At 25.0% G+C, this 23816-nt stretch overlaps 3 protein-coding genes across 3 annotated transcripts; all 3 read right to left on the bottom strand.

Moving 5' to 3' along the window:
• Positions 1–994: 994 nt before the first annotated feature.
• Positions 995–3519, bottom strand: LOC113557841. Its single transcript, XM_026963383.1, has 2 exons — positions 3365–3519; positions 995–1903 (listed from the first exon to the last, which is right to left on the bottom strand). Exon 2 carries the CDS (start codon positions 1853–1855, stop codon positions 995–997), a length of 861 nt encoding a protein of 286 aa, XP_026819184.1. The 5' UTR covers positions 1856–1903; positions 3365–3519.
• Positions 1888–12970, bottom strand: LOC113557840 (transcriptional adapter 3-like). The gene is made up of 3 exons (XM_026963382.1): positions 12742–12970; positions 7416–8913; positions 1888–1903 (listed from the first exon to the last, which is right to left on the bottom strand). Exons 2-3 carry the CDS (start codon positions 8876–8878, stop codon positions 1888–1890), a joined length of 1479 nt encoding a protein of 492 aa, XP_026819183.1. The 5' UTR covers positions 8879–8913; positions 12742–12970.
• Positions 12971–20613: 7643 nt separating this feature from the next.
• On the bottom strand, positions 20614–23704 carry LOC113557839 (nuclear transcription factor Y subunit gamma-like). The gene is made up of 8 exons (XM_026963381.1): positions 23670–23704; positions 23374–23412; positions 23163–23313; positions 22779–23093; positions 22361–22495; positions 21360–21455; positions 20751–20855; positions 20614–20688 (listed from the first exon to the last, which is right to left on the bottom strand). Exons 1-8 carry the CDS (start codon positions 23702–23704, stop codon positions 20614–20616), a joined length of 951 nt encoding a protein of 316 aa, XP_026819182.1.
• Positions 23705–23816: the final 112 nt, after the last annotated feature.

Genomic DNA, 23816 nt, shown 5'->3' with positions numbered 1-23816 from the left:
TACTGAAATAGATCTGTCTTATAATCAGCCCGTAGTTTAAAAAAATAGTAGACCCCTGGGGCCTGGACCATAAGAGATTTATGTTTTCATATGTATTTTTTAAGTACACATAGCTTAGCAATGGTTAACATAATGAAAAAATGTATTTAATTTAAATTCAAATAAAAAGGATAATCTTGTATAGGTTATGCAAAATTAAAAGAGTTCTAAGTAAATATATTTATTATTGTTTAAAAATCAAAAAATTGAGTTTAAAAATGGTATTTCTTCATTTTATTTATTTTTGTTTAAGTATAAATTACATTAATCTAAATAAATAATGTAATAGTTAATGAATTTATACATAATAATACATTGATACATTGAGCAGATTATGATAATATATTTTTTAAGTTATACATTTTATTTAAGATTTTTAGTAGTTACTTATCACTTATATAATATGGATTACAGTTTTCAAAATATGAAAGACAACATTTTGGTGACCTTATATTTATAATTGACAATTGTAAAAACACACAGTTATAAAAACATTGATTTTTATTAAAAACAACCTAATTATCAGTTTTTTATTATATATTGATACAACTCTTAGTCCATAGTCTACAAAATTAAAAATAAAACTACTAGGTACTAACTTGATTAAAATAAAAATGTGTAGCTAGAATCAATTAATATACTGTTAAAACATAAAATGATTGACCAAGTGGATCACATATGGAGCTATAGCCTACAGCTGCAGAAAGCAATATTATTACCTATCTACTATTTTTAAAGAAATTATACAAAAATATTATGTGAGGAAATAAGAGAAATCTCCCTTTGGAATGTAAAATGTACTGTACTATTTTAAATTTAATTTTAAGGATTATAATTGAAAATTAAAACTCAACCAAATATATAGTATATAATATTATTCTTATTGTAGATTTAATCAAACCACTTATAATATTTAAATCTATAACATAAAAGTCAATATAAATTATCATAAATGTTAATGAAACATAAAGTATGGATGCCGCTTTTCGAGAGCAAAAGTATTGAATTTTTCTAATATTAAACGGATATCCTCGAGTTCTCTATACATTGATGCAGTTTTCCTTTCCTTTTTAAGAGAATAATTGCCTCGCCGTTTAGAGCTTAAAATCTTTATATCCATTTTTTCTAGTTTAGCTATAGTTTTTTCAAGACAACCATCTTCACGGCATTTATTTAGATAATCATTAATTTGTTTTGGGTGTATTCCTCTTAAATGACTGAAAGTTTCATCCCACTCAATTAATCTTGCAATGAACTCATAACTGATTTTTTTAGCTTGAGTTTCATTTGAAGGGTTGACGACTATTTCTGGTTCAACATAATTATTATCATAACTATTAGGCAAATATAATTGCAGTGTTTCTCTTGAAACTGTTAGTTTCTTTCCCTTGAAATCTTCTATTATATATTCCATTCCATACTTATTGTTACAAAGACCTGGCATTGTATTTCTACTATCCATTCTTAGCTTCATTTTCAACATTTTTTTTGCCATAAATTCATCTTTATTATTTTCTGTAGGTGCATTGCTTGTTACTTGTGATGTATCACGATTAACTTTATTTTCATGGTCTTTTATTAATTTTTCTAACCACTTTAAATCTTCTTTGTTTGCCTGGAGTATAAAAAGTCTGGCCAGGAACCAAAATGTAGGTTTTGGTGTAAGTTCATCTTTTTTTGATGCAAGTGAATTTATAGGAGTATCAAGTTCGACTTTGGTGCTACCACAATCATCATTGGAAAATGGTTGATCTGATTCTTTACCTTTTCCCTTACCATTAATTCTTCTACTGAAACTTTGTTTCTTTGAAGACATTATTGTTTTTTGTTTTGTTTCTGTGTTATGGTTTAACAGCAGCCAGATCTGTTAAATAATACATAATTATATTAATTTTAATTATGGATTTTTGATCATTAAATTAATACATGGCAAAATATATTTATCCTGCATAATAACAACAAAGATTATTTCTTAATATTCATAATTTGTTGGTACATAACATCATATTATAGTTTTTCTAGTTAAGTATGATATGTAACATGAATAATTAATACTAGTTAATTGAATAGGTTGATCATTTTAAATTCATCAAATCTATTTTTTTCAATAATGATTAACAAAATATATTTTTAAATTAAACTATATTTAAAAGATAAATTTATGTTAAAACTGTATTGTTATATTGCTAAATCAATAAATAATATATCATGTGATTTGATTGATTGAGATTTATATACTTAACTTGTTAAATTTTGATACAAAACAATATATCAATAATATGCAGTAAATGACTGTGTCAAACCTAATATTCAATGTCCTAAAATCGATACAAAAAATGTGATACAATGTGCAAACAAATTTAACTCTAAAATTTAAGATTCAAATTTGTAATTCCGTTTGAAATATTTCTATAATTAATTGTATTTTAATAACTTAATAGTTATTTTACGCGAATTGAAATTTTCAATATTTACTATGGCCTAGTGCAATTTTTTTTAAAGTAATTGATATAATATACTTTTCAAGATAATTAAGAAAAACAAAAAATACAATTTATTAATATTATTGTTAAATAAATTATTCGTTTGATGGTATTTTTAAAAATTATATTTAAACATATTAATATGTAATTATAAAAAAATATAATACAGTTTAAATAATTTAACTATATGTGGATTTAACAGTTAATTAGTAAGACAATACAAATGAGTACCTACATTTTTATCTATCCTAAATTATAGCAAAAATGTTTTATAAACGGTATGTTACATCTTACAAATTATCTTAATATTTCCGAATACTTGAACATTACAAAACAAGACACTTAGACATAAATACAACGATGCACATACCCAACAATTGTCCAATACAACTATTACTAATTACCATGACATAGTGATCCTCCTTCCATTATGTACATATTTATAAACCAATTAATTATTTTCCAACAATAATAGATAATAATATATATATATGTACATATAAAATAATAGGTATTCTCTATTTTATTCAATGATTATTTTGACGGTTGTATTAATTAAGATACAACTATAAGCACAAACAAAAACCAAGACCAATAGATTTAGCACTACACCAACACAATTATTGTTTATATAATAATAATGTTATTTTTATGAAAAAATTAATAGTAATTTGTTTCACAGGAACGTTGTGTATCGATTTGTACAAGAAACGTTGATATTTTTTTCTTAGGATTTAAATTTCTATAATCAATAGCATGCGTGTATATATACCGACAATACTTGCGGAAAATAACAATATTTTTAAATCATTATACAGTCACATTATAAGTAACAGACTTACTCGAGAACTGGATGATTAAAAAATCGTCAACTTTGGTCGTTCAGCTGTATCGACGTCGGGGAGAGCAATTGGAGCGTAGATTCGTAAAGAAATACCGATTTTGTTCAAAGAAAGTGTAAAAATTAAAACTAACACTAAATCTATGATAAAGATCAAAGAAGTAAAATTATTACATAAACAGGTGTAGCACGACTATGGCGGACGGCAGACGCTATACTCGTAGGACTGAATCGTATAATCGTGGTTTAATCGTGGTCATATGTCATTATTACATAGCGATGGAGCTGACCGGCTGACACATGTTGCAATTTCGAGTTGCGCAGATAACACAGCAACGCACACACTGACCAGTCACACCACCCTCTCCAAGGAGAATAAATTTAAAAAATGTCTTATCATTTTTAACAGTCTCTTGTTGCACGACGATCACGGCGGTATGAGAGCGTCAAGATAACAAAACAATAGATGACGACCACACCAGCAGCTCTACAAATCTACAATGTACCTAACGTGTTATTATTTATTAGTATTTAACGCCCACAGTTCACGCCCCATAGGCCACACATCTGTAATCTGCTTACCACCATTGTTAAGTTTTACCGACCGACGAGAGTGACGCTGCTACACAGTACACAACACTCGTATTGTGTTTATGTACATTTTGATTAATAACGATATCTCAGATCCTCTGTTGTTATCCAAAATGATATTCATTGTGTAAACAGTGGTCGAAATGGTTTAAAGCAAGTGGAGGGGTGCCTAACAATTCAGATTTCCTCATTTCATCATAACATTCTTCACACTTTGTTTAATATTTTTTTTTATACATTTAGCAATTGATCGACCCACACTTAATTTACCTAGGTACTATACACCTGTCCCTATTTTTTTTTTTTTTATAAATTTTGCTACTACACATTTAACATATCTAGACAAATATCTTTTAAGGGTTGTACCTAACTAGAAAACATAACCTTTCTGTGTGTGCTACTACACATTAAAATAGGAACTGCCATAGCCATCTACTTATCAGTTATCAACAAAAAAATGTCAGAAATATTACGTTTAAAATTTTAGTATATATCTACGTCCAGTGGCGTTTACAGGGTAGGGCAACTAGGCCCGGACGCAAGGTTGGATACAGTGGTCCTAAACGGGGAAAGGGGCAATTTGTTAGTTATCAACTAAAAAAAGGTCATAATCTATTTAAAAAAAAAACTATTGGAATATATGATACTTTTTTTTGTAAACAGGGGAGGGGAGGTAATCGCCCTCATTGCCACCCCATTGTATCCGCCCTTGCCCGGACGCCAGGCCTGCCAAATTTTTATTTGACCGTTTGATTTTTGTTATCACAAACAAAAATGTTGTTATTCATATTTATTATTGAATATTATTATCATAGACATGTCCCATGTGATAGGACCAATCTTCCCTAATAGTTATAAACACACACACTCAAGAGACATATTTAGGGAGGGACGAAGGGGGAAATCGCCTTGGGCACCAAATTGTAAGCCTCTAAAATGGGGTGTCACGCTAGAAGTTAATATTTTAGGATTAAGTTTATTTTAAGGGAAAAAAGGAAGCCAATATATTTTTGTATCTAGGAATTTCAAAATTGTAAATACGCTTCGTAACACACTACAGAACAAAGCGAGCCTACCCAATTATTTTGTGCTGAACACACCACTGTCTACCTCTCTACTTATTACCATTAATTTCGTTATTGTTCAGTGATATTTTATTTGTAAAAACGTATATTTTTACATTTTAAACGCCAATCGACTTTAATCTATCTAACTTTAGTTAGAATATATTCATTAATTATATTATTGGCTCTAAATAAGGCTCTAAATAATATTATTGCGAAACGGCCTAACTTAACAATACAATAAGTCTAGTCAAAATATGTTATAATTATTTTCAACATAAAAATTAAAAATTTTCTCTTAAATAAAAATATAATTCCAATACAATACTATAATTTAAATTTTAAATTAAATCATTTTAAAAATATACAAATGTTAATATGTTCATTTAAAAAAACAAAATTTAGGAGAGATACGTTATTCTAGACAAAATAAGTAGAGGGATGAAAAATTTAAATTTAAAAAAGTAGAGGGATATCATCCCTCTGTATTCCCGCCACTTCGAGCACTGCGTGTGAACTGTATACAAACAAAACCATTTGTTGTTTAGTGATAGGAGCTAATAATTTAGTAAACATAAAACGATAAGACAGTTTTGAGATAAAATGATCGCTAAAATGATTTTTAGTAAACAGTTTGCTCTCAGTACCTTCACGAAAACGCAGTTCTCTGTACATTTTAAAAATAGTATGTATTTATTGTATTTTAGTTAAATCAACTGTACTGACGATAAACACTAACTTATGCATAATTTAATATGAGATATAATGTAGTTTAATATGGAAATTTATTTAACAATATATTTAAAGTTTTTTTTAAGTAATTTGATTCTTATACAGTCGTATTTATAAGAATTTAACAGTGTCATATTGCTATATACATATATTTTTAATTTAAGATTAGTTTAAATTGTGTTTAGGTGAAGCAGAAGGTTTAGAAAGCAAATGGCAATGACATCATGTATTTTATTTTCAAATGATTTGGAAGATAAAATATGTACTATAAATTAAATTAATTATGTTGAAATGGAAATAAGTAATATGTAAACTAGTTCATTTATTTCTAAATATTTGTTAATAGCTGATCTAGACAAAATACAAGAAGTAGTTTAAATGAGTTTACAAATAAATATAAGTCACTAAACAAGTAAATAATATAAAACTAAGTGCAAAGAAATTTGAATATGGTTATAAAAACTTAAAACACTATGCAGGTTTGGATTTTATTAAAACTTCTTTGTTACTTTTGATGAAGATACAAGTGATACAATTCATATTAAGTTCTAGTTATCTAATATTAACTGAGTTTTAAAAACTATTCTTAAGATTAAATATGCCATTTGTTGGTCTATATTAAAGGCTTAACATACATTTTTCAATTGCATCAATAATTTTCTGTAGTCATAGATATATATTATAGATATATTATGTTTAAGAAATTAATCTATAGACCAAATAGAGAGATATTATGTTCTATCATACTTCTTTTTTAATGCAATCCAGTTTTGGTTATTATTGATTGTTTCAAAATTGGATTAAAAAAGCTTAACTGTAAACTTGATTTTCTTTCAAAAATAAAAACGCTATGGAATACTAAATTTTTTTTTTAAATTAATCTTAATAAAGTGTTACATCATTTATTTATTTCTTAAAAATTGTATAACTAGTAGATATAGTTTTGGCTGATTTACTATAAATTAATCTATTGGTTTTTATTTTACTCCTAAAAAAACTGCTTTATTAAAAATTAAATCATAGTCACATGCGTGTTCTACCAAAGACACAAAGAGAATGATACTTTTTAGGATTAACATATTTATAAAAATGTGTATATAAAAATATAGAAATAAAGCATCTTGGCTGATTTTATTTTTTATTGAGTAAAAATAAAGATAAATGAAATGTATAGTCCATATCTGTGAACATATTATTGTTAATTACACCTTACATTATTGTATGAATATTTGTGTTGAGTATACCAATATGTGCACATGATTATAGAAAAACAAATATTAATTACAATGTCTTCTGTGTTTTATTAACCAAAGTTGTTTTAAATAAAAATGTATAGCTAGAATTAATTTGTATAGTGTTTTAACATTAAAAATAAAAGTCAATAAATAAACAAACATGTAGTATATCCTTAAATAATTATAAAAAATAAATAACACAAACAATAAAATCATCTAGTACTTTCTAGAGATTTTATACAAAACTATTATCTGAGAAATGAAAAGCAATCTTTCTTGGTAACATACATAAGTACTGATATATAAATATGAATTTGTGTGACATTAAATTAAATTACAAAATATTATTTCAAGTTATAACTGAGTATTATTCAATATATTATCTTTTATTTAATTTTATTCATCATCTGATATAATAATACATTCGTCTTCAAATGATTTATTTTTTATAGTATCGTCTATATTGATTATTTCTTCTTCGGCACTTAATTCAGAATCATTAACATTAGAAGAATTATAGGATTGTAATCGCATAAGGTAATCGTTGCGTTTATCTAATAAAAATCTAATTTCTTCATATTCTTTACTCGTTTGCGCTGTCTTTCTATCATTTTTCTGTGGATTGCCTTGTTTTTTAAAGTTTAAAATCTGATCATCCAGTTTTTGGAGTTCATTTTTTTTCATTTGGTGAGCATGACCTACACGGGCTCTTTCTAGTAATTTAGTTAAATGGTTTTTATTCATTTTTTGTAAATTTCTTAATGCATCATCACATTTAGTCAATTCTTCAAAAATTTCATCATTAACATCGGCATCCTGTGATGGTGAATAGGGTAGGTTTGAAGATGATTTCACCGGCTTACTTTGATTACCAATTAACCCTAATTTCTGCAATTGCTTTCTAATATTTTGTTCCCCATAAAATTCTTCACAAACATTACTCATTACTTCTGGTTTGTCTTCAGCATCACCATCACTAACACTATCATCATCTGTATCCTTTTGAGACATATTTGAATGCTCCAAAAGAGCTGCAATTATTTTTTGGTATATTGGTGTTGATTCATTATCGTCATGTGTAGCATTATTAACTTTATTTATTAATTCTACCACTTCAGGGGATACTCGATCTGTTAGACGAAGATTCATATTTGACTGATGAGAGCATGAAGCTTGTAGTTTTTCCATTTCTAATTCTTTATGTGCCCAGCGTTTTGAATAATGTTTACCTAAAGGTGGTATTTTACTCAGTTTAGAGTCATAAGACATAACTAAATTTTCTAACCAATTGAGATCTTCTTCGGTTACATCAGCAAGATAAGGATCAACCAGAGACCAAAATTTTTTTGCTGATTCAGTTTTGTTTGGAGGTAGTTCATCTGTGTCAGAAGAAAAATATTCAAAATTGTTTAAGTTTGAAGAACATTCATCATTGTGAAATGTTTTTACAGCAACTTTTGTTTTGATCACAGGTAGTTCAGAATTATTTTCTGTTTTATTTTGAGGACAATCCATTAGCACAGAAGCAATCAAATTAGAATCATTTTTAATTGTTTTTTTGCGTAAAATTACATCAGATAAGAATGATTCAAGTTCCCATTGAATGCGGTCTAATTGATCATCTGTTATAATTTGTTCACTATTTTCATTTTGATTTATTATTGACATGATTGCTGAATTATGTTTAAACTGTAGGGATTTTAATCTGGATAACGAGAGTACTCTTTCTTCAACAGCTGCATGCATTTGTACAGTTGATGTACTATCAACTTTGGTATCATTAGTTTTCAGTATATTAGATGACATTGATTGATGTAATTTTGAACCTGTTTTAGTTGATTTTTCATTACCTCTAGTTCCTCCATCACAATGAGTTTGTTTTTTTGAAGACATTATGATTTTTGTATTATAGTTAACAGCAACCAAGCCTGTTGATTAATACATAAATTTATTAATTTTGAATTGGAATTGTTTTAATCATTTAATTAATAAATAACAAAATACATTTGTTCTGCTATTAAGATACAGAATAACATTGTTGTTTAGCTATAACATTTAAATTTTGTGAAAATGTCAAAGAACACATTGTAAATATTAAAATATGGTTTTATTCTATTCATTACATAAGTTTGGTTGTTTACAAAAACAATGTGTTTTGGTTATTCCTGCAAAAATGCGATATTTTAAAAAAAAGGAAAATATATATAACTTATATACTTTCCCCCCTTTTTTAAAAATATAACTGCTTTGCTATCTAGTAAATATGAGTATACCAAGTCACTAATGAATGTGTTAAATAAATCATTGTACATAAAAAATGAATCTGAGTGAAGGCAGTCTATCAAACTAGTATATTACCAAGTATGTATACATTTTTTTTTATCTACATAATTATACTTAAGTCTTGAGTGTAAAATAAATATTTTAATATGTGTACTGTACATAATGTTGAACCAACAATTTTTAATACTATTCCTGCATCATTTGTTTATAATATTTTTAAGTTATAAATCATTGTTTAACAAAAATAGTTCTTAGCAATGACGGTTTATTAGCCTATATTATTTATATGTACATTTTATGATATTTTTATATTGGTATTAAAGTAATTTATTTTAATATTAAAAATAATAAAAATAATAGCACAATATGTTGTAGTTAATTTTCTATTGAAAACAGCATTAAAAAAAGTCATTGTGTGAATAAAATATATCATTACCTATATGTTGAGAGGACATCATACCTGAATGTGTTGTCTCTGTCTTACGAATATAGAACATAACTAATTTGCGTTCAGTGAAATCAATTTTATGCTGCTAATTTTAATATTAGAGTAAATCTACCTATTATCAAACTTAAAGGTAATATTATCTTGGCATATCATTAGCTTTTATTAATATTTTAATTTTAAAGTGAATTACAAGTATTTTAAGGTTTTAATATTTTATATAACTCATTAACTTACTGGCAACACAGGTAATGATGTTCTCTTAAAAGTTTAAAGTACCCACAAATAATATTTTTAAATTATAACAAAATAAGTAAAATATTTATTCTTCATTTAAATATGTAATTTTTTCCAAATTTGTAATTCAAATTTCTATTACAAATACTATTTAAGTATATTTTATTTGATTTTTTGATTATATAGGTAAGATGAATTATTTATGAGGAACTTTGTACTTAATTTTCAAATTTATCATAAAAATGTAATAATTCATACATTTTCTATAACAAAATAAATTGTAAATTATTTTAAATTTGCCATTTTTTTTTTCAAAATTTGAATTTAATAGTCATGTTAAAAATATTGTGCATATGTATCCTAAAATTGTTTTAATAGCTATAGTAATAACATATGAGAAATCTTATACCTTATTTTAGTACTTTTTAAATAAGCAAAAACATTGTTTTTCATTTTTATAGAAAAAAAAAAAAAACTAAAAAATGTCAAATTTCATACTTATTTTAAAATTTCAAGTATCTATTGTCATTCTTTTTTTTTTTTACTACAACAAAATTAGAAAATAATATGATGAGGAATTGTTATACCGTGCATAAATATTAAATTTTGTCAAGTTTTTAAAACCATACACTCATAAAAATTGTAAAATTATGCTCAATTTATTTTTAATTCTACTACAATAATAAACTTATGTGTACTAAATTTTCAAATAATAGGTATGAATTAAGAAAATATGAATTTTTAATTTCAAAACAATTTCCAAATTTTTGCTTTGATAAAATTTGTAAAATTCCAACTAAACATTTTTATGTTATAGTAAAATATTGTGACTGTTTTCGTTATTTTATAAATGGTAAATTAACAACTTATGAGAAACTCTATAATAAATTTCAACCAACCAAAATATCGCTCAAAATACTTAGAAAATAATACCATGTATAAAAATACTAATATTAACTTTGATGAAAATTTCTTATACTTAAGGTTAATTGTTCAATTATATCAAAAAACAAAATAAATTTATCTAAAACTATTATTATTGTGTAAGATTTTACATTTTTCCTAAAAATTATTTTCTTGATTAGCACTAAATATTTTTACTTTTGAGTAAAGTAAAGTTTGAGTTAAGTACCAACTAAATTTGTAAGAAAAATCTTAGTTTTTCAAAATTAAGCATATTTAGTTTTTACTGCCCTAAAAGTTGACAACAGACACAAAAATAAAAAATAAAATACAAATAACATAGTAAAACGTCCATCATTTCTCACAGTATTTAAACAATAATTTAATAATCATTATTTCTGCATAAAAATATTGTTCATTAAAATATATACTTAAAAAAAGGAGGTTTCTATTTGAAAAACTAAAAAGTTTAAATAATAGAAAATAACAATCAATTTGTTTTCAACTAAATATATTACTAAAGAATTAAAAATGATAAGAATTAAATTGAGGTAAAAAAAAATATATAGGTATACCTATATATAATATATTTGAAAACCAGCTATATTTCCAAATTTAATTTACTAACTTTTAAAGCTGAAATTGCCATATTACAGCTTTAGTTTTAAATGGCCTACATACTGCAGCAAACAGTTCGAAAACAAACTATTCATACTAACTAGTTTATTTTCAATATTAAACATAATTACAATAAATTAGTTTAAGAATGGGAAAAATACACAACACTAAATTTAAATACACTTTTTTAAACAATGTGCCATAAAAATCTTTAAAAGCTGCACTTATTTATCATGTTTGAATAATATTTAATTGCATAATAAAAAAAATTTGAATTATAAATGCTAAGATTAGCGCAGAAATTTAAATTTTTAATATAGTTCTCTAAAGTGAAAAAAAAATGGAAACTCTTGTACTTGAGTATAAAAATATCTTTATTAAGTTCATCGAGAGAAACAAAATTGGACTTCAGAATTAGCATTTTAATCATGAATTAAAAATAAATCAAACAATTGAATGCATTAGAAAATATTTAATTGTCTAACTTAAGTAATATTACACTTATTTCTCTTAAACCCATCAGACTCATGTGCAATATATATAAAATGTATTTATGTAAAATAGTTTTTTTTTAAATGATTTTTAAATTATCTTATAGTATAATCACTTAGAAAAAAACAACAAAAGATAGTATTTTTACACAAAAATTGTTTCCAGTAAAATTATTGGTAAAAGATGGTCATACAATAGTATTTAGACATGTCCAACAAAAAATTTAAATCTATTATTATTGCCGTTGTACGTCTTAGTGCTTGACAGAAATCTGTTTTGAGGACTATTGGAGGAAGAGAGATTATACTGAAAAGTATAATTAGTGACACTACAATCACAGTCTTATAATTATAACATTGATGATAAATTTAGTATCACAATAATTATGATAACCATATTATATTATATTCACGGACTAAGATATAATCTTAGATACATCTTAGTCCGTGATTATATTCTAGCTGTTATAATAATTTGAACATAAATTAACGAGATACGAATATAATGGTACATAATATAGGTAAAACTGACCTCCCCGAGTATAAGCGATTGAAATAAGTTATTTTTGTAATACTATCTACCAATATTATTCATTTTAATTTAAAAACCATATCATAATAAGTACAGTTATAAGTATGTAAAAAAAACAAGGTCCAACTCCCATGTGGTGGAAGCAATCATCGCTATTAATTAAATCACAACGACGCACGAGGTACCTACGCGTCATCTACAAATGAGGTAAATAGCAACTGTTACGTTCTGTGGATCACAGACTTACTTGAAAACCAGACGATTAAGCAAAATAATTCTCAAAAACCAACGAGTCACGTCGATCCACTGCGTGTTCGCGTCAGAAGAATGGGATTTGTTCACGATGATCAGCTATTTTACTAGGTACTATGCGTAGGACACACTAAAGAAATAAGACGTATGAATGGAAAAAAAATAAGGAACATAAAGTCATAAAATCGAATGAGTCGAACAATGTACGCATGATCAGACGTGGTTTCACGGTGATACGCTGCACGCTGGGTGCTGGGTCGGCGGGAACAAAATTGCTGATATCACACTAATTTGGTTAGGGACTCCAGCTGATAGACGCGGTAGAGTGTAGACACGTGTTGCGATGTTGCCATAATTGCATATATTAATAAATAATAATTAAATATATTATTTATAGTTGGAGTACAGCATGAATACACGATTACTTATAATCACATATTATTATTGTCACGGTTGTAACTTGTAAACAGAGCAATAGTTAAATCGACTAGAAGATAGCAGTCAAATTCTTATGTGATTGCCGATTATAGTGTCAACAAGTCCTTAGTTAATATAATATATATCCACCTTGAGTAATACTTATCTTCTTATATTAGTCATAATTATATCTTTTTAACATTTCGTCATAAACAAATTTCAGATATATTAATAATATGATAAAATAATAATATTATATACCTACTACCTATATTATCAAACATTGTTATTTAGTTAACGGGCTTAGCTTTACATTTCATATTCATATTTTAGCAGACAAGCGGCCAAAAAATGGAGGGCAGGTAATTACAAATTTATATTAATTCAGATGATTGAAACTATAAAATATTAAAAACGAGGTTGAGAAAAAAAAGTGTCGCCATATATCATCGACATTTTACCAATAAGTAATGTTATTTTAACATTTTGATTGCACATTTTTTAGGAGTTAGCTGTACAAAAATCCGGTCTTTAATAATAACCTATTTCGCGTCAATAGTAATGCATTATTGCATTATTTTTGTATCAAAAACTTACAAATTAACTAGTTGTTATAGTTGTAAAATATTTACAATATTGAATTTTAAATGGCGCCGATCGTCGTGGAACATTTTTTTAAAAACAAATTTTTTATTATCATTATTATTAAAATAATTTTAAATTAATATAATGTAATAAAATTAAGTGGTGTATTTACTGTCCAATTTTCTGCCTTCTGCCATTTATTTGTATTTCTTTTGGGAATACATTTTTATATGAGACCAAGCAAAATCAAATTATTTTTACCTAAACGATAAAAAAGATTATTTTTTAAAATTATAAAATGTAGAATAAGCATAAATTTAAGAAGAATTATTGCTTTTAATACATAGCAGATTGTGATGAACACAAGGTGGATATGACAAAAAATATTAGGTATATTAGATTTTTTTATAACAAACTAATCAAAAATAATTAACTATATACTGAAAAAGGGGGAAAGTAAGGTATATAAAATAAAATTCAAAATTGTGAACATTATATTATATCCATAGTGACATAGCTAATGACTAATAAGATATAATCATTTATTATATTAATTATTATTAGTTATATTTAATGCCTTTTTTTTTTAAACTTCGGCCTCCTAGATTTTAAAGATCTAAAAATTGGCCCCCTAGTAACTTTTGTGATACTTATTCCTGCATTTATTTTATTAAATATTTAAATGTGAATAGATAATAGCACCAATAGCATAAAATTAATTGAAATGTTTCAAAAATTGTATTGTATACATATAAAATACAGTAAATTAATAATAGAATAATATACATCAAAGTTTTAAATTCCTACAAAAAATAATTTGAAATTACAACAAAATAACTAAAATCGTTATTCTTAGTTTAAATTTTGTCAAAATTTAAATTCAAACACTTGTATTAAATTGATGTGACTTTGTATAGTTGGTGTCGTCATTAAGTAGGTCACTATTATAGTTGTGTTAAATTTGAATTTAATGATAAATCATTGCTTACACAAAAAACATTTGAGCGGACGGCAGAGACAGTAGTTTAGCTCTATTTCTAAGAATATTTTAAATATCTAATGAAATCACCATTAGTAATTATTAATCTTTTATTAGTAATTCTATAATTTGTACTTATTATACTAATTTTTCCGAAATACATCACATATTTTGTATAATTATACATATATTTACAATTATATATAGGTACATACATTGTGTATTCTTGTTATTAATAATTAATTTATTATAAATCAATACCAGTACTAGATGTAGTAATGTAGTATGTACCTACCGTACATAAGTGGTATGTCGTATGTTTAACTTAAAAATAGTTTAAATATCTTTGAAATTATTTATTATCAATTATCATATTATATAATATACATAATAAAATGAAATAAAGTTCGATTACCTAACAAATTGTTTGTAATTTTTAATTTTAAGAGGACGGTATACATGTCTAACTCCATCTGTAAAAACTGTTTTACACGGGAAAAAATCGAGAAGGCACGAGATTATCATAATATAAAAATGAGAACTTTGACAGTGAAATTTCGTTTTTTACTTTTTAAATATCATTAATACGATAAAAAATATTGTTTCCAAATCCATTATTTTGATGTTTTTAAGCTTGAATACTTTCTTTTTTTGTTCTGATATCGAAGAATTTTAATTGATATTATTTTACATTTAAAGTATTAAAGTTCCTCTTTTAATTTTGTAAATTTGTAAAACATTAATTTCTTAGTTATAACTTCTAAGTTATAATAACTGTAGCTTTGATCTTAATTCTTTTCAATGTAAAACAGTTTTTTATTATAAACATTTCAATTATATTAAATTTTTTTTAACTATAGTATTACGTTAAGATCGTTGTGATACCGAATATGATTTCTCCTTTACTGGGCCGTCATTGTTGACACTCAGTACGACTGCACGAACGTAATTATTTTTACGATTAGTTTTTAAATTAGTTAAATTGTTTAATCTTGTTCTTATTATAGTATTTGCAACAATTTGAAAATAATTTTGTTGGTTATTAAAAATGCATACAATTTTTTATACTTATACCTAAGGTTTGAAAATTCAATACGAGGCTCACATAAGGTTTACTTACAAGAATCATAAAAAAATGTCGAGTGTAAGTCTAATAATATTTTTTTTGTGTGTTAAAAAAAGGGTTTAAAAAAAATTTCCATTCTTATATTCCATTTAATTATAGAATCAAAATCAACCCCTACCCCCCTATATACGCCACTGTTGCGAAGTCTACATTTTTACGAAAATTCACGCATAATATTGTTTGGTTATTGAAAAACTTCAAAAACTATTTATTGAAGACATTTTAAATTAGCACAATGTGTAATAACTAGGGCTAGGGACTTCATGCCCTAAAAAATCTTAAAATATACATACATTTATGCCCTAAAGAATCACTAAATATGCTATTAAAATATGTATTTAAAAAAAGTATATTTGTAATAAATAATTATATTTGTAGATATGATACATAAATAGATAAATGTGATTTATTATTTGAGATATTATTTTCTTTTTTTCAAATTTGTTTTCATCTTACATTAAGTTTTAGTTAATAACAAATATTTTTATTTTTTTTTTTAAAAACAACTTAAATAACTAAATATTTTAAATATAGTACTAACTATTAATTACCTTGAGCATTACATTATTAAATTATTAGATATTTTCTTAAGTTGGGAATTAAAAACTTACGCATTCATATAAATAATTGTAAAATATGTACTTATAAAATGAAAAATGGTCAAAATATGCAACTATGCATTTTAAATATAAACTCGTATTGCTATGAAACAAATTGTTATATTACTTAGTTATGTTTTTAATGATTATTTAATGATTAACTCCTAGAAATCCCGAGCCTTAGTAATAACTTACGAAATAATTTTCAAAATATTTTTTCTTTCCTTAAGTTATTTATAAATTCTAGAATTTGAAGTACTTAAAATAAAAAATATATTTTATTATTTAAAAATATTTAATGGCCATGTTGAAATAACCGTGATGAATTATTGTCCTAAATATATATATATATATATTGATATAAGCCTAATATAGTTATTGGAGTAAAAATTATACTTGGGGCCAGGTTTTCAGTGTTAGTTTTAACTGATAGTCAATTAACCATAAGATAATTTATAACCAGTTAAAGTTCTGAAAGAAAATTTAATCAACATCATTATATTTTACAGTGTTGTATTTAAATGGTGGAGGGGGGTGTTCTACATGTTGTAAATGCAATAGTGAAATTAATTTTAATGACTGCTGCATGTCTTGAGGTAAATTTTTAACTTCGTTCACAGTTTATCTAAAATATCCAGGAATTATTCGAATTTCACGGGGTGATTAAGGAATTTTGTAAACACCCTCCCTCCCTTATACATTAGGTTAAAAAATGTATACACATAATATTACCATAATTTAATTTATTAGGTTTCTGTTTCTCTATGATATAATCTAGTCATGAATAGTGTCATAATATTATATTCTAGGTTTCAAAATTAATCAAGCAATTCAATAGTTGGTTCAATCTGCTATATTGCTATTAGATATTGTGAATGATAGCCAGCGGTGGCGAGAAATGCGGCAACAGGTAAAGGTGGGATCGATCGCTTGGCGGTGGCGTTATATGGCTTTGTGGGAGTATACGGTGGTAAGGCGATATCGTTGAGAGAAAGTGGCGTAGATCGCCAGAAAATACGTTTTCTTACTACTTTAATTACTTTCTAAGAATTTAAAACTAAAATAATTTTTCGAAATATCTAATGACACGACACGATGACAGTGAATCCTCCTTTATAATTTTTGGTTGTATGTTATAGGTTTATCCACCCGTAGTTTTACTATGGAGGGCCCAAAGACGGATTTACACAATTACCGCCCCAAAGCAAATTTTATTTTACCGTCCCATTAAATTTATCCATTAATAAAACGTATTTTTAAGTACTTATTTGGTATAATTACTGAGTATATTATTTTATTTTCTATTTGTACATAGTAAATAGTAAATTAGTAAATACTAACGTACACACGTACTACATCAAACTTGTTTCATTTTTAGAAACAAGGAAATAACACCTCAATTAAAAATGAACTCAACAGAATTAAAAAAAAAAAAACAAAGATTTTCTTGTAAATAATTCATTTTTTCCATAACATAAGATACGTTTTTGATTTCTGAAATAGCATATATTATAAAATTATATATTTGTGTAATATTCCTTATTTTTTCAATCATTTCATATTCACGAAGTGATCAAAACAATCATCACAATTGACAAAATTTTATCTTTCAGATAGAAAAAAGTTTTATTTTTGTATACGTAATACGTATGTTATATCCACATAAACACAGTGGCTCTGGTTAATAATTAGATTTAATATTTTACTTCTTTATAAATAAAAATAATATTCTTTCGTCTTCAATAATAATAGATAGTAATCGTTAAATAGAAACATTAAAACCAACACTTGATAAATATTTATAAAATTAATTTAACCTTTGATATATGAAAATGTATTATTATATATTATAGATAGGTAGTTTTCTTTAATTTTAAAGATTAATTCATAAAATTATCTTATATTATTTAAAAAAAAACAAAGTGTTTTCAATAAAATATTGGTCTAAAATTGCGGCCCCTAATAATTTTCGCTCTAAGCAACTGCCCACTTTTCCAGGCTCTAAATTCACCACTGGGCAGGTCCAAGGATATACGATACTGCATACTGTACTATAAAAATATTATCGACTATTGATCATTAAGTTCGACTGTTGTTAAATGAATCATGACGAAATAAATAGGGTTAATACTTTTAAATAAGTTCACAGTGAACTTAAAACTAGTAATAATTACACTTCGGTTAATATCTCTTCCATCGTTCTTTATTGGTAATTGAAATATAATTTACCGTACATACAATAAATATTACTACATAATTTAACCATGGCTAAGTACTTATAGACAGGTACTATTAGTGTTATTACAGTATTTAAATGCTAACATAGGTAAAATGTTGGGGCTTAGCTTCAATAGTTTTATTTAAGCTCCACTCATTGAATTCATAAATTCTTTCTTAAATCAGTTAAATCTATATTTAGTAGTTATACCTGATAAAAATAAAAAAAAAACAATTTTAAAATTAAAAAAAAATAAGAAATTAATTATAACATGGATTTTAATTGGTACACATCATAATAAAATAATCAATCTTCCAATAGTTTGGATGTTTATTTTTTAAATGTATTACTATCGTAACAATCAATCGTAATTGATTTTGCATTGTTATCAGATTAGATTACTCAGTTGGATAGTTTTTAATTTAAATTACAATTTCTAGTTTTTATTAACTTAGTTGTTGTTGAACTGCAATATTACATATAAATATATCATTAAATAATATTAAAACGAATAAAAATTCTTTAAAGGCTGTCAGTTTATAATTTGTATATTGACAGTTGTTTTCAATGTGTTTGTAGCAGTTCACTAAAAATTATATATATTGACATAGTGTAATCATTATAAGTGTTAAGTGTTATTTTTGTACTAATATATATTGTGAACTATTCCTAATAAAATAATACATAGAACAAAAGTAAAAATGTAACTACTCAAAGTATTACTATTAAATATGTTGAGAATTGGTCATGTATATTTTGTTATAAAAGTAAATTATCATCTTTATATATTATTTGTTTGAGTATATTAAAAATTATTAGTGTTCACTAGAATTTGTTCATGACATTAATGATTTTCAAAATATTTCTAAAAAAAATTAGTCAATTTATCTTAACTTTTGTCAGTGTTTTTTGTTTATGAGCTTGCATTTTATTTTGGTATTGCAGATTGGATTATGAGTTATGTTTCTAGAAACATATTATTCTCAGCAAACTAACTGTAAAGGCAATTTATCATTAATTAGCAATATTTTTTTAATTCTTATTAATAAAAGTAATTAAATAAACAGTATGAACATTCTATAATTTTTAATAGTACAAACTTTATTTTTATTGAAATTTGTCATAACTCGTACGATATATTTTTATTTTTGAGTTTTCTAAAAGATTAGCTAATTATGTTTATTGGATATTATCAATATTTTTATGTATTTTATACTTACCATTTATGATAGAAACTTACATTACTGTTCTATACATAATGAAACTTGGATAAATTCAATAGAGTTTAACTCATAATAGTAAAAATTTATTATTTCTTTTTTTGTTTTCCGTGTAGTAACAAGGTTATAAATTTTTGTCTGCACATACTAATAATGAATATTGGTTCTAGTTTAGTTTTTTTCTTTTGATATTTGTTATTTGCTTAATAATTTACATTTTACATTATTATAAAAATAAAATATAAGTTCAATTTAAATATAATTACTAACTGCTTATATCATGGCAAATAATTTACAATTTATTTACCAAAATAATTAAAAAAACATTATTAAAAATAATTTCAATAATTTATTATATATTGAAGATTTTATACACATGAATGGTTATCTAATTAAAACGATAAATCAAAAAATATATCCTTCAACTGGGAAAAATGGGAAGTTCTGTATAATTGCCAATAACATAAAGAATTATGAATTATTATACACAATAATGCTTAATAATTTATAACCTAAATTACATGCCTATCTTAAAAATAATTTTTCATCAAAATATTGATAAATTTAATACATGTTTAACAAACTTGAATGGTATTGATGATAATAATTTTCATACTGTAATCTTAATATTCATAAATGAGTGAAATGTGATACATATGTAGGTTTCTTATAATAATATTAGTAAGTTAATATTATGTTACAGATAAGTAACTTAATTTACAATCATTTATTCAGAACTAAGAAATTGTTTGGTTGAAATATGTATGCTGGTGTAGATTCATTAGCTAGTGAGGTCATCTGTAAAAAAATGTATTATAGTGAGTTGATTATAAAAAATAAAATTAATTTATACATCATACTTGTATGATTTGAGGTTGCAAATAAACCATTTGAATTTGTTGTGGTTGAAGAGAATTTTTATTTTGTATTTGAAGTGTTTGCAAATTATATAAGTTAGTCGACATCTAAAAAAAAAAAAAACTTTAAAATTCTAATCATATGATTTGTTTCTAGACTCCTTTAATAAAACTTTAGATACCTAAGACTATTTTAAAAGTTTCAATACATAATTTTAACTACTTGAAATAATAATTATTTTATATTATGTATCATTTTTAGTATGACTTTAAATTATAAACTTAAATGTAGTCAGGGCCAGATTGGTCTGGCAAGCTACCGAAGAAAACTTAGTGAGTCGCTCAAAATATGGCCTGGTTTTGAGTGTTTGGTCGTATTTTTATTTTTTTATTTTAGAGATAAATTAGTACAAACATAGATAGAAAACATAATTGATTTGAATTATTTAAACTGTAAAGTAGCTGTAATTAAACATTAAAAACTCTAAAATTCGGTAGGTTGATAGTATGTAGTTAATAGTTCACAACTCTTACAGGTAAAGATTTTATTTCTTTAGTATGATTAACAACATCTATTAATTGAAGTACACAATTTGAATTTTTATTTAATACCTGCATATTGCATTGTAACGGTATAAGTTTGATTTGACCATCTATTGCAATTGTTAAAGTACTTGTTGTAAAAATGTTTGATGTGATACTTGAAATCTATGAGTAAAAAAAAATATATATATTATCATAAAAACAAAGTAGATATACTAATTTATTAATAACTCAATGACTGAATATAAATATTTAATACTTAGGTATACTTGTTACTTGTATAACTTAAAAAAATTTAGATTATACTTATAAGACAATTTTTAATTATCTAATCAATATATCAGTTTCTTTTTATTATACTTGTAATAAATGAACAGATTTTCGTGCAGCGAACTCTTAAATAACGTGCAATTAAAATGCTGAAATGTGCAAAATAGTGTAAAAACAAATTTTTATTAGGAATTTTGTAAAAAAAATTTCATTACAAGAACCTACTTCAAATTTTATTTTTATTACTATTATTTTTATAGTATTATATTATATTATATATTTTATTTAATATAAAATATACAATTAAAAACAAATTTATTATTATGTAAATTTCCAAATATTTTTCTGTAAAATTATATCTTCTGTCTATTTTCTTATATTGTGAAAACACGAGTTAACTACGGCTGCAGCGGTTAGACTGTAATAGTGTATGTGTATATGTAATTGATAATTGTAATAGTATCGTCATTATCTCAATTACATTGTATTATATTGATATTATATAATTATATTATTAGATAATATAAAAACCCAATAATTCATATAATAACATAATATAGTAATGATAAAGTAGATAGATGTTATAATAGATTATGGAGCAAAAATATTTGTAAAAATGTACTAATTAGTACATTTTTGTAAAAAATAACCTGAACGTGCAAAATAAAACTTTTTTTCTTGAAGATTGTTTCTATAGAATTTAAAATACGTAATAAAAATATGCGATTGGACAGAAATCTGGTCTACGTCTACTTATAATAGTTGATTATAATACAGTCTAATATATAGTCTATACTTACTTGATTTTGGATACCATAGTCTAAAGGTACTACTTGATTGTTTATTGGTTGTACAGTTTGTATTATTTGTCCAATACTAGACGCTGATGCATTATTTCTTAGTAGTTGTTTAGCATTATTAAAATAATGCTGAACCTAGAATTTCAAAATACAATTTTTTTTTTTAAGTTAAATGACAAGTTGATTTTCTTTATTAATATTTAACTGAATAACAGATTTTAAAATACTTTATCAATGAAAATGTAATACAAAAAATATAAGCATGCTAAATCATAATTTAAATTTATTAGCATTAATATTTTATGGAAAGGTAATATTTATTATACTATAATAAATCATTAGTGAAGTGCATTATAAAAAAGTATTTTAGATCTGATTTTATATAAGATAGATGTAATGTTGGTGTTGTGATAATTACTTGTTTAGAATTTTTTGAAGTCTTAACTTCTCTTTTATTATTTTTTTTTGTTGCTTCTACTCTAGGCACTATGTCAGTAAGAAAATCAAATTGATTATACATGGAAACTGCCATACTAATATCATTTTTCATTAATGTTCGTCGCCGTTGGTTTTTGGCATGAATCCACCCGAAAAGATTTAATTCCTTGGTAAATATTTCTACTGCTTTCGAAAGTATTATTGTAGATTCTAAATTGACCCTATCCACATTATCATCTAATTTCATCACTCTTTTTATCCTGCTTAGTGGAAATGCTTGTGTTTTAAAGTTTATCTGTAAAAAAAAAAAAAAAACTAATCCATCACAATTATAAGTTTAGTTTATACAAGAAATGGTTTTTACTGTTCCAATATTTTTAATTTCTTCAATTGTTTTGGACCAAAATTGGTTTAGGCAAATATCATTGCAAGTTTGACTGTTCTTTTCTCTGGGCATTGTTATAGTGTTGGGATCGTCTTTAGTTGGATTGTTTTTACATTTTTTTACTGTGGACCTGTATAACACGTTTATTATTACAACATACAGCACTCAATAGTCGACCATCGATACTTACGGATCCATCAAGAATATGGACGTAATTATTGTATTTTCACTAGTCACGATTAGGAATCAATTGAAATTAATTAATTTTCAGCTTAAATCAGCACATCCGATTAAAAAAAGAAGTATCTCTAGTTGTAAACAAAATAAACGTTAATGTCCAATAATTATTTAACGATACATATACGACGTCCAACCGTGTTTCTTCTACATACTCGACATAACAGCTAACGAACTAAACTAACCTATAAGTATTACCATTACTACCGGCTAACCTAATTTAATTCGCGTTTCGGTTTTGAATTTTACGTTCCAATTGGTTCGAGGCAAGGGGGCGGGTCCATTTTTCTCCAAAAACGAGATATCGTTTTCCTCCACTGTCTATTTTCCTCCAAAAAAAATAAAAAATAATTCTTGACCTTTTTCCTCCACTTTTAATTTTTCTCCAATTAATGA

This window comes from Rhopalosiphum maidis, chromosome 3 (genome assembly GCF_003676215.2).
Source record: "Rhopalosiphum maidis isolate BTI-1 chromosome 3, ASM367621v3, whole genome shotgun sequence".
NCBI classification, from domain to species: domain Eukaryota; kingdom Metazoa; phylum Arthropoda; class Insecta; order Hemiptera; family Aphididae; genus Rhopalosiphum; species Rhopalosiphum maidis.
Note: the sequence above shows the minus strand (reverse complement) of the source record. Positions and strands in the feature narration are given on the sequence as shown.